Below are 13739 nucleotides of genomic sequence, written 5' to 3'. Positions count from 1 at the left end.
TGAAACATATATTAATTTTCCAATAGATCAACTAGCAACTCAAAGCTTTCTTATGTTAGAAATGGTAATATACAAAAGAAGGTATGAATTACTTTTCTATCAAATTTTTATACTTTATTTTTTGCTAAAAACAGAGTATGCTATAAGTGTATTTTTAATGACAGCAAGCCTTATAATGAGCACAAAAAATTATCTCTCTTTACCTATAAAATAGATAAGAAGTGTAATATACATCTTAACATTATCATAATATTCCACACAAAATTATGCTACTAGGATTTGATTAATCCCCTTTCAGTTACCATGATAGAAAAAGGTGAAATAGATTTATAATTAAAACATTTAAAAATTAGGATCTCATTTAAAAAAAAAACCTTTTGTGTTTAAGGTCAAACTCCTGCCATCTGATGATCATACCAAATATACTGATGCTTCTATTAATCATCATGCTTTTTACAACTCTTGTCATCACACAATCATGATTATTCATATTAATTTTCCTTAAATTCATTTTTCCAAGCACATATATTTAATTATTGAGATTCAAGTCCCATCATATAATTTTAAAACAAATTTACATCATATAATATACTAAAATAATAGTTTATTTTACAAAAACTCATATACCAGACAAATAAGCAAGTAAACGAGCTAAATTATTTAGTTATCTCAACTTTTTTATCATTAAAAGGCTTATCCATGGAAATTATTACCCTTCACTATCTTCAAATTACTCAAAGAGCACTTGAGCAATGGCAATTTATAAGATGAAAAACTATATGGCAATTCCCAACTAATCATAGTTACTTAATAGCTCAAATAAGATTACCCAAACTCCTTAAGTCCTAATAATCTTTTATTAACTTTATTTAACTTCCATTAAGTTAAATAACACCAATAAAGGGTTCCCATAACTCCATAACTCTCATTTTAAGGCTAGGGTTTATCCAACCCTAAAGCACCAACGTAAAACTCCTTAAAACCACCAATCTAAGTATAGAAACGTACATTAATTCCTAATAATTCTGTTTAAATCATTGAGTTTGGATCCAAACCCTTGGGTCGCGCAAAACCATCATCTCTGACTTCACAAAAGTAAAAGAAATCCTAGTAGAAAGGAAAATTAGGGAGATATAAAGCTTACCCAAAATTTTAAAAGTCTAAATTAGCTCCCAATAGCCTCAAAATTGAAGCCCTAACAAAGTTAAACCCAGCTCCCTTCTCATTTCCTTTTCTTACCTCTTCTTTTAATTCTCATCTAATTTATCTAAATTTTGTGTCATTCACCGCAATGCACAAGACATTTGCCATATGTTTCAATATCTCACACGTGATTTGGGCCTCCACTTGGACCCTATTAGCTCAATTATCATCCTAACTCAATTTCAAAACTATCCAAACAACTCAATATATCTATTAGTAATCCAAAAATATAATTAACTTGATTAATTCATCAATTTACTAATTTTACCTTTAATTAGTATATAAATTCTAGATTAAAAATTTGATATGTTACAAGCGAAAATATCACACAATCTTAATTTAAAATTATCTAGTGTGTGAAAAAATACATTCATTTATAGCTCTTGGATACACTTGTTGAAATGTAAATTTTAAAAGGGAGACTTATAAGTTTTGAACAGAGATTTATAAACTATCACACATTAACTTATAAAATTGCTAGGTTGTAAATTGATGGGGGATTTGTTAATGATCTCAAAAGTTGACTTATTGACTTGTAAATTATATGGAAAGATTTGTAAACAGAATTGATATTTATCAAGTCATTAAATAAATATTAAAAGTATTAATATTTTAAAAAGATATTAAAATAAAAATATTATTATTACTTACTGACAGTATCACTGGGAAAGTAATTGGTCACCCGGTAGACAGTCAAAGTAATTGATTAAAATGGTGTTTAGTCTTTTACATAATTAAAAAAAATAACATTAGCCATTTGGCATTTATTTCTAATTTTTGAGACTTAAAATGCCATCAATTTTCTAATAGAATATTAATCGAAAAAATTATAAAGGAGTCCCAATTAAAAAATTTATTAACATATAGGTTCCATGAATTTGTTAAAAAAAAAAAAAAAAAAAAAAAACTCTTAGGCCTTCTTCGCTTCGCTGGGACAATTTTAATGGAAAAGACAGGAAAAAGAACAGGGATATGTTTCAAAAGCATGTCTGATTTGCTAATCGAATCTTTAAATCATATTTTTCTTAAATTAATTTTTAATAATGTAAAAAGACAATATTACCCTTCTCTTCTTAATCGAACCACATTTATGGAAATACAAAGGAAATGAAATAGAAAATGAAGATTCGAGTGCTCTTTGTCCCATAGCGGCAAAGGTTGGGAGCAAAAGGCTGAACGAAGATTATGGTGTCACTATTGGTGGAGCGACATGTAATTGACGGGAGCATATACCCCTGCTCACTTAAAAAAAAAAAAAACATGTTTAGGAGTATAAAGTTTTATATTTTGCAATTTATACTATTTATTTATTATATTTTGTACTCTTTATTTTCAAATTTTAAATTTGAAATCTATTTCAATTTTATTTTTTTAGCCTAAACCTATTCAAATTTTAACTTAACCTCATAAATATTAACCCACAATTTCACTATACCTAAATGCCAATATTATTTATTAATTATTTAAAAAATAAAAAAAATTAATATAACTAAATAAACTTGCTCCTCGTCCTAAATACTACTCAGAGGTTAGTTAAAAAAAACAATAATAAATAATGAAGATTCAAAACTCAAGAGTAAATTAGGTGAATGTTTTTTACTAGCTCGTTGTACTTACAAATCTACAATTAAAAGTTAGATAGAAAATAAAAAAAAAGAAAGAAAAAAAAGCAATAGTTAATATGGAAGAGATAAAAAATATCTTTCTTTTATTGAGAATCTTAGCTCCGTCGTTGCCTCTCTTGATTCAAGATTTTGACTCCGCCACTGGGTGTCACTAGAAGGAAAGGCTGGGATAAAAATTGTCTTCCTACAAAAAATAAAATTTTCCTTAGCCTGGCCTCAAGAACTTGAATTCCACTCTCTTCCCTTAAATTTAAATTTGATTCCTTGGTTGACAAATTCCTGCCAACCAAACCAAGAAATTTTCTCTTTCCTTTTCCTTTTCTTTTTCCAAAACCCAAATTCCAACCAATCAAAGGAGATGTTAAATTCTAGATGACTTAATTGTAGTTAATTTAACATATAAAATGATATAAATGTTTTTGGACTCGTACCTCTTTGATTAGGTTAACCGACCCACAGGTGGCATGCGGCCGTTGACCAATCACAGGCCACAGTTGATTGATTAAAAAATAATTTTTTGAAAAAATATTTTATTAAAATATTAATACTTTAATTTTTACAAGTCATCAATATTTACAAGTGAAACTTAATATATTTACAAGTTAATCTCTTCCAATATTAATATATGCTTTAATATTTTTAAATTAAATTTAGTAAATTTACAAGTTAGATTTGTAAATTTGTGAAGCTTAACTTGTAAATCTTTAAAATTAATTATAAATATTAACTTATTGGTTAAATGTCATTTTTTTTATTTTTTTTAAAGCATTGAGCATCATGTATTTGTAAGTGGGAAATATTTTTTTAATTATTTTTAAAACTTTTACAGATATAACCCATATTATAAGATCAAATCAAACAAATAACTCAACATTTATTATATTTTATATTATACTTAATTTATTATATTTGTTATAATATATTATTGTATATCAATAATAAATTTATAAATTTTTAATAATAAATTTCTTGTAACCATATTTTCAAATTTTAAAAAATTTAATTCATATTTTTTTAGACATAAAATTTTTTCAATCACCGGACCAATTTATTCATGTCCTTTTAGGGGTAATTTGATCATTTTATTAAAAGTCTGTCAATTTCACCGTGATTTGCTTAGTGTATGACATCTGGGGCACAATGACCATCTGACGAGGTTTTTATTTAAAAAATGCTACCAATTACACTTCCCTTTGACACTTGCATCTTTGTAAAATAAGGAGAAAATAGGCTTATAAAAATGTGAAATCTAAAAACAAAATGAAATAATCATTGGAAAAAAAAATACACACACATGAGGAAATGCCTTTGTCAAAAAATAAATACTCCAATATTTCACATGAAAGTAAAATCTATATATATTTGTATAAAGTAGATTTATAAGGTTAGGTATGATGATTTCACTTTAAATATATAATAAAACTACCTCATCCTCACATCTCTTCATTATCTCTTAACTTTCTATTAACTTGTTTGTAATTCAAATTTATAATTCAAAAATCATGTTATCTTATTTAATTTAAATTTATAATTAAAAAATACCGCAAGCTTAAGTCTAATGATGCCATATATTTTTATATTTTTATTTTATTGGTCATTATTTAAAATATAAATAATACTAACTCACTCTCACCATTATCCTAACATCTCATTAACTTGTTCCTAATTTTAAATTTCAAATTTAAAAATAATTATTTTAAAACCATCAAAAATCACCTCCCATTATCTTCTTAAATTGTCAAAGACCATTTCCCATTTTTTTATATTTAATTCAAAAACTACTTTTCCATAGAGTCACTATCTCAAATTATGTTTATGTTAGAAGATGGGATGTGACAGCTTCCTTCTTTCCTCATCTTTCTCTTTCTCCTTCCCTTCCCTGTGGTGTTTAACAATTTCTTCTTCTCTATTCGTTTTCTCAAGTAGTTTTTTCTCTTATGGTATGTTATGATTCTTTTTCTTGATGAATTCTTCTCATTATAGATTTGTTGTCAAACAAATGCACTTTCAATGCTCTACAATTGATTCAAAATTGAATTTCATGTTTTGATTGTGCATTTTGATTCTTATTTTCGTCCATTCTGTCCTTTGCATTATTATAAGCTTTTATAACACTATTTCAAGTCAGTCCTCCATATGTTTGTATTTTCATAAATTCATCTAAACTTTATAATTTGTATTTACTAACCATATCAACATCTTATGAGTGACCCTAATATTTGAAAGATATACAACAACCCTAATATATTCATCAATATTGTAGGTAGATGACTTTATCTCTTCTTATAATCCCCTCCTTTTTGTTCTTGTAAATGGTTTGCTATAGAATAATATATTCATAGTTATCATCTAAATTACTTGATGTCTTCATTTGTTTTCCCTTTAAAACTGTCAAAAATTATAGTATCTCTAAATTTAATAACAACTCACTCCAAATGTTAAAGTAAATCTCACTATTTATTTAAATTATTTTCTTTCATATCCCGTATGTAGCACATGCCATATACTAGTTAAAAAGAAAAAAGAGAATATCTCAATACTCAAATTAAATGAGGGTGGCCTCTATCCACACTAGAGAAGTTCATTGGCATGAATTAAAAGAACATCTCTAAGATTTCATCAAATTATGAACGTACAAAGCAAAAAAGGAGCAGTGCATATAGCGAGTAAATTATCCGTTATTCTTACTATAGACAACCCATTTGAAAAAAGAAAAACTGGCAATAAAATTGTTTTTAAATTATATAGATGACACTTTAGTTTGTCAAAATGTTATAATTTTTCTAAAATTTTTAGAGATTTTTATGTAATGAACAAATTAATATAAATGATCAAATTATCTTTAATTCAAATATTAATTATTATTCACAAGTTTTATTTTAAAATTCATAATTTTTCTTCTTAAAATCATAAGAATTCAAAAGAAATTCACAAGTTTACATTTCAATCCTGATATTATTCAAGTGTTACAAATATCAATTATCATTCACCAGTTTTATTCTAAGATTCACAATTTTTTTTCTTAAAATTGCAAAAATTTGATAGCAATTCATAAGTTTACATTAAAATTTTAATATTCTTCAAGTGTTATAAATATTAATTGTCATTCACGAGTTTTATTTTAAGATTCACAATTTTTCTTCTTAAAATCACAAGAATGTAACAATAATTCAAAGTTCGCATTTAAAATCCTGAACTAAAAGTAATTTAATTATTTATATTAATTCTTTAATAATAAAAAAGTCTTAGTGAACTTTAGAAAAATTATAACATTTTGATAAACCAAAATATCATTTATTAATTTAAAAAAATTTTATTATCATTTTCTCTTGAAAAAACCAATTCTAAATGATGGCATAGGGTGAAGAAATAGTTATTTCTACCTTTCAATGTATGTCTCTTGCTTCACCCTTCTCTTTCTACTCTAGCCCCCCCCCCCCTCTCTCTCTCAAAATCTTCCCTCTCAATTTTTCTTTAGTTGTTCATATATAGTATCACCTATTCTCTCTCCTTTACAACAAAAGAAAGAATCATCCACATTAATGTGACTCAATCAAATCCTAATATAGATATCAAATCCAAATCATTCATTATATATTTTCTCTTTTAAATTAATTACTTAATATTATATATTTTCTCTTTTAAATTAATTACTTAACCTTTTATCATTTTAACTTTTTACTAGACATAGATGATCTCGAGCTATTATGATATTTTGTGGATGATCATTACTTTAATTTTATGAATCATTATATTTAAGCCTTATCTCATTCATGAATCAAATCACGCTATTAAGTACAGGAACATTCACATGTACCGACTACATTAAGATTCATTTACTTGGAGAAATGTATTACTCTATTTCTATATGTAAGATGTTTTTAGTTTTAACCAAATCTCACTCATATACCAATAAAAGTTTATTTTTTGGATGAAATGAAATAAAATCACAATAATTTTTCAATTTTGCTCATAATAATATCACAATTAACATCATATATGATGGTATTGATGTAGAACACACAATTAATATCTCTTTCATTTTTTAAGATAATAATAAAATTATTTAATTATTTAAAAATATCATGACATTCATCATATTTAGGAGATAAAATAAACCTCTAGAAGACACTTAGTACATCATAATGTTGGCATAAATACAGTATAGTATAAAAAAAGACACTTTGTACAATAGGCTTTTACACTAGATCAAAAGGAATAGGTGTAGAAAGTATGGGCACTAGCAATTTTTTCACTAAATTGCATGATTATTGAACTTTCTTCATCAGTTACTAAAACAATCAGTGTTAAAAAAATTTCTACACCAACAAATATAATATGTTATGTTGAAAGTTAAAAAGTATTGAATATTAAAAAAAAATTATCACTAACTATAACAAGTGGAGAAAGTCTAAAGTAATTTTTTTAAAAAAATTAATCATTATACATTGATTATGAACTTAAACAGTGTGAAAAATATTTAAATCATTTAAAAAATATTTAACCAGTTATAATGATTTGTACCAGTGTAAAAACTGAAAACCTCTTATAATCAGAAAATCCTCCCCCATTTAGTTTTTTTTTTTTTTTTGGGTGGGGGGGGGGGAACTCTCTCTCTCACATATTCTAGAAATAATGACTATTCGTAAATATCAAGCAAATAAAATATAAGATCATAAAAATCACTTAATATCATAACAAATGGAAACAGCAATACCTTACCACAAAATTATATATAAAAAACTTTTAAAACACATCAGGTCAACACATGTTACTTTCACCCTTCATCATAATCAAGTCCAACAAGCAGAATAGAGGCAGTTGCATTATCATAATTAAGTTCATCAGGAGAGAACTGTTAACTTATCCATCTATGTCTACACCTGCTTGCGCTTGAGAACAACAAAGAGCATTAGAAGTTTAAGCTTCTGAAGATTCATGACTTCTGGGGATTCCATAACTTTCTCAGCAAAGCGAGCAAAAAGTTCATCAACAACTCCATCTCCGAAGTGCTTCCCAATTAGCACTTCCAGCACAGCTCTGCATTGGGAAACATGCCCTTCCAAGTTTGGCTGAATGGAGCTGTGGCAATCAAATGAGTCCATTTTCTCCACGCTGAAATCTTCATTACTTTCAAGCATTTTCTTCAGATCCTTCACATGTGGAAAATACGTGGGCACGTTAAAAGTGTCCACTTTTTCTTCACTTACAAGTCCCTACAATGGCAAAAACTATTAGCAAATTCTTAACTTTCCTATCCATGGTCGATTCTATCAAATTCTTAACAATAGTTTACAAATAACAAGTTTTATGACCATTTGAACTTGGTGGCTACTCTCAATTTTCCATGAGGCAGAACCAACACAATACCAATTGTCAATTAAAAATTATACCATGTTTATATTCTAAACTTAGTGAACCTTACACTTATAAAGTGAGAATCATGTAACATACATATTATTACTTATCAACTAAATTGGAAACCTTTAAACTCAGAATTTGCAGCATTTTATGAAGAAAAAAGGACTTATCACTTTAATATTCATATTCTCTAATGCAAAAGGCTTATAAGATAGAGGATGTCATGAGTTAAAAGAAAAAGGCAAACTATATAGAGCTATTCAAATGGGACTTACTATTTGAATGAACCCAAATTAAAACTATTTGACTTTACTTTGTTTTATCACACAACACACTCTTAAGCAATGCCAAATTATTAAAAGAAAAAAAAAAACGAACGAACACTCACAAGTTTTGCCATGTCCATTAGACAGCTTCCCAGAAGTTCATAATCTTTTCCACCATACAAGTCCACACTAAAATCAATCACATCATGAGCAGCAGGTATCAGAAGAATCACTATCCCATTGCCCACAACCTCTTGTGCTCTGGCTTGTAAAAAAGTCTCCAAATCCATTTTAAACTGACTTTTATAAGCATCTTCAACTTCTTTTGGAGCATTAGTATAGTAAATTTTCCCCTTGTTCCAAGCATCACAGCTTCTATCAGTAAGCTCTTTGGGCAACTTAGATAGCCAAGACAGTGATGCAGATGAGTGAACTACATGTAGGCTCTGCCTCGGAAATAAGCGTCCATAGAAAGAGCCAGGAACTCCAGCAGCAAAGTACTTTTTGTTGGGAGGAAGTTTCTGGAAGAGAGTGTTGAAATCATTTGAGGCTTGATCATTGAAGAAAACAAAGAATTCCTGGACACTTTGTTTTTGAGATTTGCATTGGAGTTCAATTGCTTCCATTATGTTTTGTGCTGCAATAAAGGTATTTGGCCCAGTGGAGCAGCCCAAGTCTGCTATGCAAATTGGGTTTGTTGTAGAAGCAGCACAAATGATTTTCAAGTCAAAGTTGTCAGCTATTGCACCTTGGAGAAGCTTTTTGGCTGCTTCAATTGCTGATCTCTGCAGATATCATGTAGTTCATTAGTTATATCTGTTAAGCAAATAAGCAGATTAAAATCCTATAAATTTAACCAAAAAATATAGATGATAATTTTTTAAGAGACAGACAAAATTCATATAAGATCAACATTTAAATGATGAGACTAAAATGAGTTCAATATGACGGATCTATCTCCATCTCTCTCTTCTTCTTCTTCTTCTTCTTCTTCTTCCACCTTTAAATTTACCCTGTAAATCTCTTCTGAACACGTTCCTATATTGCATAATTGTCATGACAATAATAACGTATGAATGATTTTTTTGGCATAGAATATATGACATGACGGATCATCTATTCTCTGCAAAACTAAATTATCTTGTTAATAGTCATATAGCTTTTTATAAAACAGAAGATTAATGCCTGTGTGTACACAAACATTAGCCATCAAATAAGAATCAAAAGATTTCACAAAACAAACTGTAATTAAGCGATAAGATTAAGATTAAATGCCTGAAAGTTTGAGTTTTGAGCATAGCTGTGAGGACCCTCCCCTCCTTTCATGGCATATGATTCAGGAAAAGCCTTGTTGGATTCATTCTCCATCTCTTCCTTCGATATCTGCATGCTTCAAATATGTATCAGATCCAGAAGCATGAATGTAACCAAAAAGAAAGAAGAAGGAGGAGAAGTAAGAAAACAGACATGTAAATGAAGAGTTAGACTACTTGCCCTGAAGCGTATGTGAATGAGGGGAAGTAAGAGAGAGGGATGAAAGATATATAAACAATAGACAAAAACTAACAAACTCATCCGTAGAGACTTGGGATAGCGTGAACTTTATGAGAAAAAACAAAAACAATAAACACACACAGTCACAAGAATACATCAAGGCATTGAATGGCATTGGGCTTGGGATTATCGCTGCCCTATGAGCACATAACGTTAAGGGCACCGTCAACCGACCAGGTCAATCTAACAACATTTGGGATGGACGAAATGCACGATTATCACATAATACAAACAATTAAGTTTGTTAAAGGAGTGTCAGCTTACTTGTCACAAGATTATCACATAATCATCGTCAAAGAACTGCTTTGCTAATTAAACTCATTCTTCATTTCTTTTCTTTGATATCTACGTAATGCTAATAAGTTTATCAAATCCTAATCCATGGGTCTAAAAGAAAATTAAGAAAAAAATAGTAAAACATATAGGCAGAATATACTTGCCTTGAAGTCTATATCAGCGTAAAGTTTTCCTTCCCCATGAGCACAGAACGCTTCTCCTTAAACGACAAAATTAGCAGCTCGAGGGAAGTAGGAAAGTGTCATTGCTAACAAACTGAACCAATCTAATCTCAAACATTTGCCCTCTCCCAAGAAGTTTTCTGTTCTTGCATGTGCTTAGTTTCTATTATTTTGGGCTTTAGCCCCCTCTTTATTCCAAAATCCTCACCTGAACTCAAGTAATTTTTATAAAGACAATCTCTCGCAGGCAATGAAGTTCTCATCCAAAGCTGATCAAACTCCAAGCAATTAATCAATCAATTAAATCGATATAAGAGCAAGAAAGTTATGTTTATCTATAGCCACATTTTACTTCATTTACAACAAACATCGTGAAAGAATTATTCATGACCTGGTTTCTTTTACCCACATTGCGCGCTTCCATCCACATTTTGCATATGATTTTCGCTCATGAGCACTCGAAAACCAGCTCAATCTGGTACCATCGGGATGGTCGACATACTGGATAATACCAATCAGACAAGAAATCAGCAATCATTTCTGTTTAGCTTACTCTTGTCAGTCTTAGACATTTTATTTCCATTGTCCATTTTGCCTTTCTAAACTTGAGGATAACCTCCTTTTCTGATCAAGAAGCTGTTATTGGAACACTCACAAAATCCAATGAAGAAGACGTGAAGCATACCAGAGAAATAGAAGCTTCCGAAACAGAACTCCGCTCAGCTCCTGAAAACGACGACGCTTTACGGAAAATTCAGTGGAAAGTCTCATCTCAACCGTTCATTATTTCTTTAATCTTGGCGGTCCGTTGAGTTGACCCAAAAGAAATTAACCGTCTTTCTCTGCGCTAGGGTTCTCAAGGAAGCAGGAACCGTGTGATACAATTCGAAAGCATCGTTGAATCAAATCTAGCAAGTCCATCAGCCACAAGATTCAACCGGTGATGTAAAGTATTTTGATCTCCATTGAAGCAACAGCATTCAAATGATCTCCTTAAACATCAAAGACCCAGCATTATAGCAAGCACAATCTTTCTCCATCGTTGATGATGCCCACAAGTTTTTCTTTTTTCTTTTTTCTTTTTTATAAATATCTGTCCACAGATTCAATAGTAACGTGTTCAAGTCCACGGTCCCAATCAAGATTTAAACCCTTAAATACAGCCCATTCCTCGGTTTCAAATGGATTATAAAAGCCCAAATAGTTTGAGAAACTCACAGTACTGAGCTGTCTCTATTTACTCGGCACTTCTAATACTTGAAATATGTTAATTCTCACAAGTGATAAATTAATATTCAAAACTCATATGTACTGCCTAACTCATTCAAACATCAATGCCTCTAATAGAAGGGTGTCTATGAGTAACAAAAAAAAAAAAACAATTCTCACTTTTAATTGTTTATTCTATTTCTATTAAAAAATAAGATTAAAGTACATTTTTTTCTCATGTACTCTCATTTGAGAAGTGCTGCACAACATGTACTAATAAGTGAGACATTTTTTTTAAACAATTTTTAAAAGAAACAATGATCCCCCTCTATCTAGAAAAAATATTTTACTTATTAATATAAGATATTGAACACTCTTAGAAGGAAAGTACAACGAGATACTAGCAAATTATAAATAATATGATAAAATTATCACTTTCTTAAACTTTACAGTAAACGTAAGCTCGCGTCACCTAATTCATAAAATTCAAATTTGAGAGAAAAGGGGAGGGAGAGAGGACCTATGATTATCACACATAAGCAAATTCTTTGATAAATGAGTATTCCCACCCTCATTCATAAGACGGTTTGAAGAGAAAATTTTTAGGAAAAATCATTCATAATTAATTAGACTAATATGTGACAAACATAAAATATTTGATATCCATAGGACACGTTATTTTCGAAGTATTACAAAGGGCCTTTTGTTTTAAATTAAAAATAAAATAATTTTTTCATTAGTTTAGAGATTTTATAAGAAGAGATTTATTTTTAAAAAATTTTATAAAAGCTAAATATTATTTATGTTGCAATAATAAAAAAGTAATATTTAATTAGTTGTTTTTAAATTTTATGATATCTTTTCTTGATTTTTATTTTATAAAATTAATTTATTATTTATTATTTTAAAATTTTATGATATTTTTACGTATCTCGTGTCTTTAAAATTACCCTCTTTTATCTACTGTATTAGAGATTATTTTTAAATGTTATTCAAATTAGCTTCTTAAAATAATTATAAGTTGGTTATTTTTTGGATTCTAATGATTTTCAAAAATTTAAATAAACATAATAAAAACTTATAAAATATATTTTTAAAAAAGAAGTAAGTAATTTCTTCATAAAATAAGCTGAAACAAACAAGCTTAAAAATTTTCAATAAACACTTGTGATTTTTTAGTATTTTTGTTTACAGATTATTTTTTAAAAAATATAGATATATTAAAAAAATTAATTTAAAGCATAAGGTTAAAGTCAGAAAGCCTAGAGAATCTTTCGGGCATGTAGAGTATTATCAGATTATATTGGGCCTATAAAACTATTTTTCTTCTTCTAACAACCTTAGACACGGTTCTTCTCCGGAAAAAATTAAAATAAAAATGCAGGCAATCCCCTTTTTTTTTTTTAATTGTATAGATATTTTATACTTCCAACTTCTCAATATTTATGAAAACTATTCTATATTGTAATATATTCACTTTTTAAATATTGGTTTCCCTCATAGTTAAAATCACGGCTCTGCCTCTTGAGCCGGTCTAGCTAATTAAGAAGAACACAACAATAGCGGTAAAAGTTTTTTTGACAAGCATGTAATACAATTACATATCCAAAGTTAAAAATCACACAATGTAATCTTTTTTTTTCATTATGTTAAGTTTAATGCATTTTTTTTAACAAATCTGCGTCATTTCAGAAACCGTATTTATAATAAAAATTTAAAAAAATCCAATGAAAATACTTAAATATGTTTCTCAAATTTAATGCATACATATCAACTTAGTGTTATTAATCAAAACGTTGTGAGATTCGTGAGATGATTGTTAGCCATTAATTGAGTGGATATCGTCAATCACTGGATTAATGTGCTCCCTCTAAAATACTTCTTTAGATCATAATATAAAATATCTTTTAAAAACTTTACCCACTTCAAAATATAAAATATTGAAATACTTTTATATTTATTTTCAAACTATAGCCCTACTTTATTTATTATTCTTTTCAAAAAAAATCATGCATTAGAATTTTAATTGTTATTATCAAGGCTCTTATATAAAGTATTTAATA

General features: G+C 28.5%; 1 protein-coding gene across 5 annotated transcripts; it reads right to left on the bottom strand.

Moving 5' to 3' along the window:
• Positions 1 to 7584: 7584 nt before the first annotated feature.
• On the bottom strand, positions 7585 to 11434 carry LOC129300184 (loganic acid O-methyltransferase-like). 5 transcript variants are annotated; one of them, XM_054938719.1, is made up of 4 exons: positions 11153 to 11434; positions 9731 to 9845; positions 8578 to 9240; positions 7585 to 8044 (listed from the first exon to the last, which is right to left on the bottom strand). In XM_054938719.1, exons 1-4 carry the CDS (start codon positions 11236 to 11238, stop codon positions 7706 to 7708), a joined length of 1203 nt encoding a protein of 400 aa, XP_054794694.1. In that variant the 5' UTR covers positions 11239 to 11434; the 3' UTR covers positions 7585 to 7705. The 5 variants fall into 5 exon arrangements, with proteins under 5 accessions (XP_054794694.1, XP_054794697.1, XP_054794695.1 ...); XM_054938722.1 differs by having other exon boundaries at positions 9731 to 9838; positions 11153 to 11432; XM_054938720.1 differs by lacking the exon at positions 11153 to 11434 and adding an exon at positions 10859 to 10953 and having other exon boundaries at positions 9731 to 9838.
• Between the last annotated feature and the right edge of the window lie 2305 nt (positions 11435 to 13739).

Source organism: Prosopis cineraria, unplaced genomic scaffold (assembly GCF_029017545.1).
Source record: "Prosopis cineraria cultivar Desert tree isolate PC_DT_omini unplaced genomic scaffold, ASM2901754v1 PC1468, whole genome shotgun sequence".
Classification (NCBI taxonomy): Eukaryota; Viridiplantae; Streptophyta; class Magnoliopsida; order Fabales; family Fabaceae; genus Prosopis; species Prosopis cineraria.
This window is presented reverse-complemented; position numbering and strand designations above follow the sequence as displayed.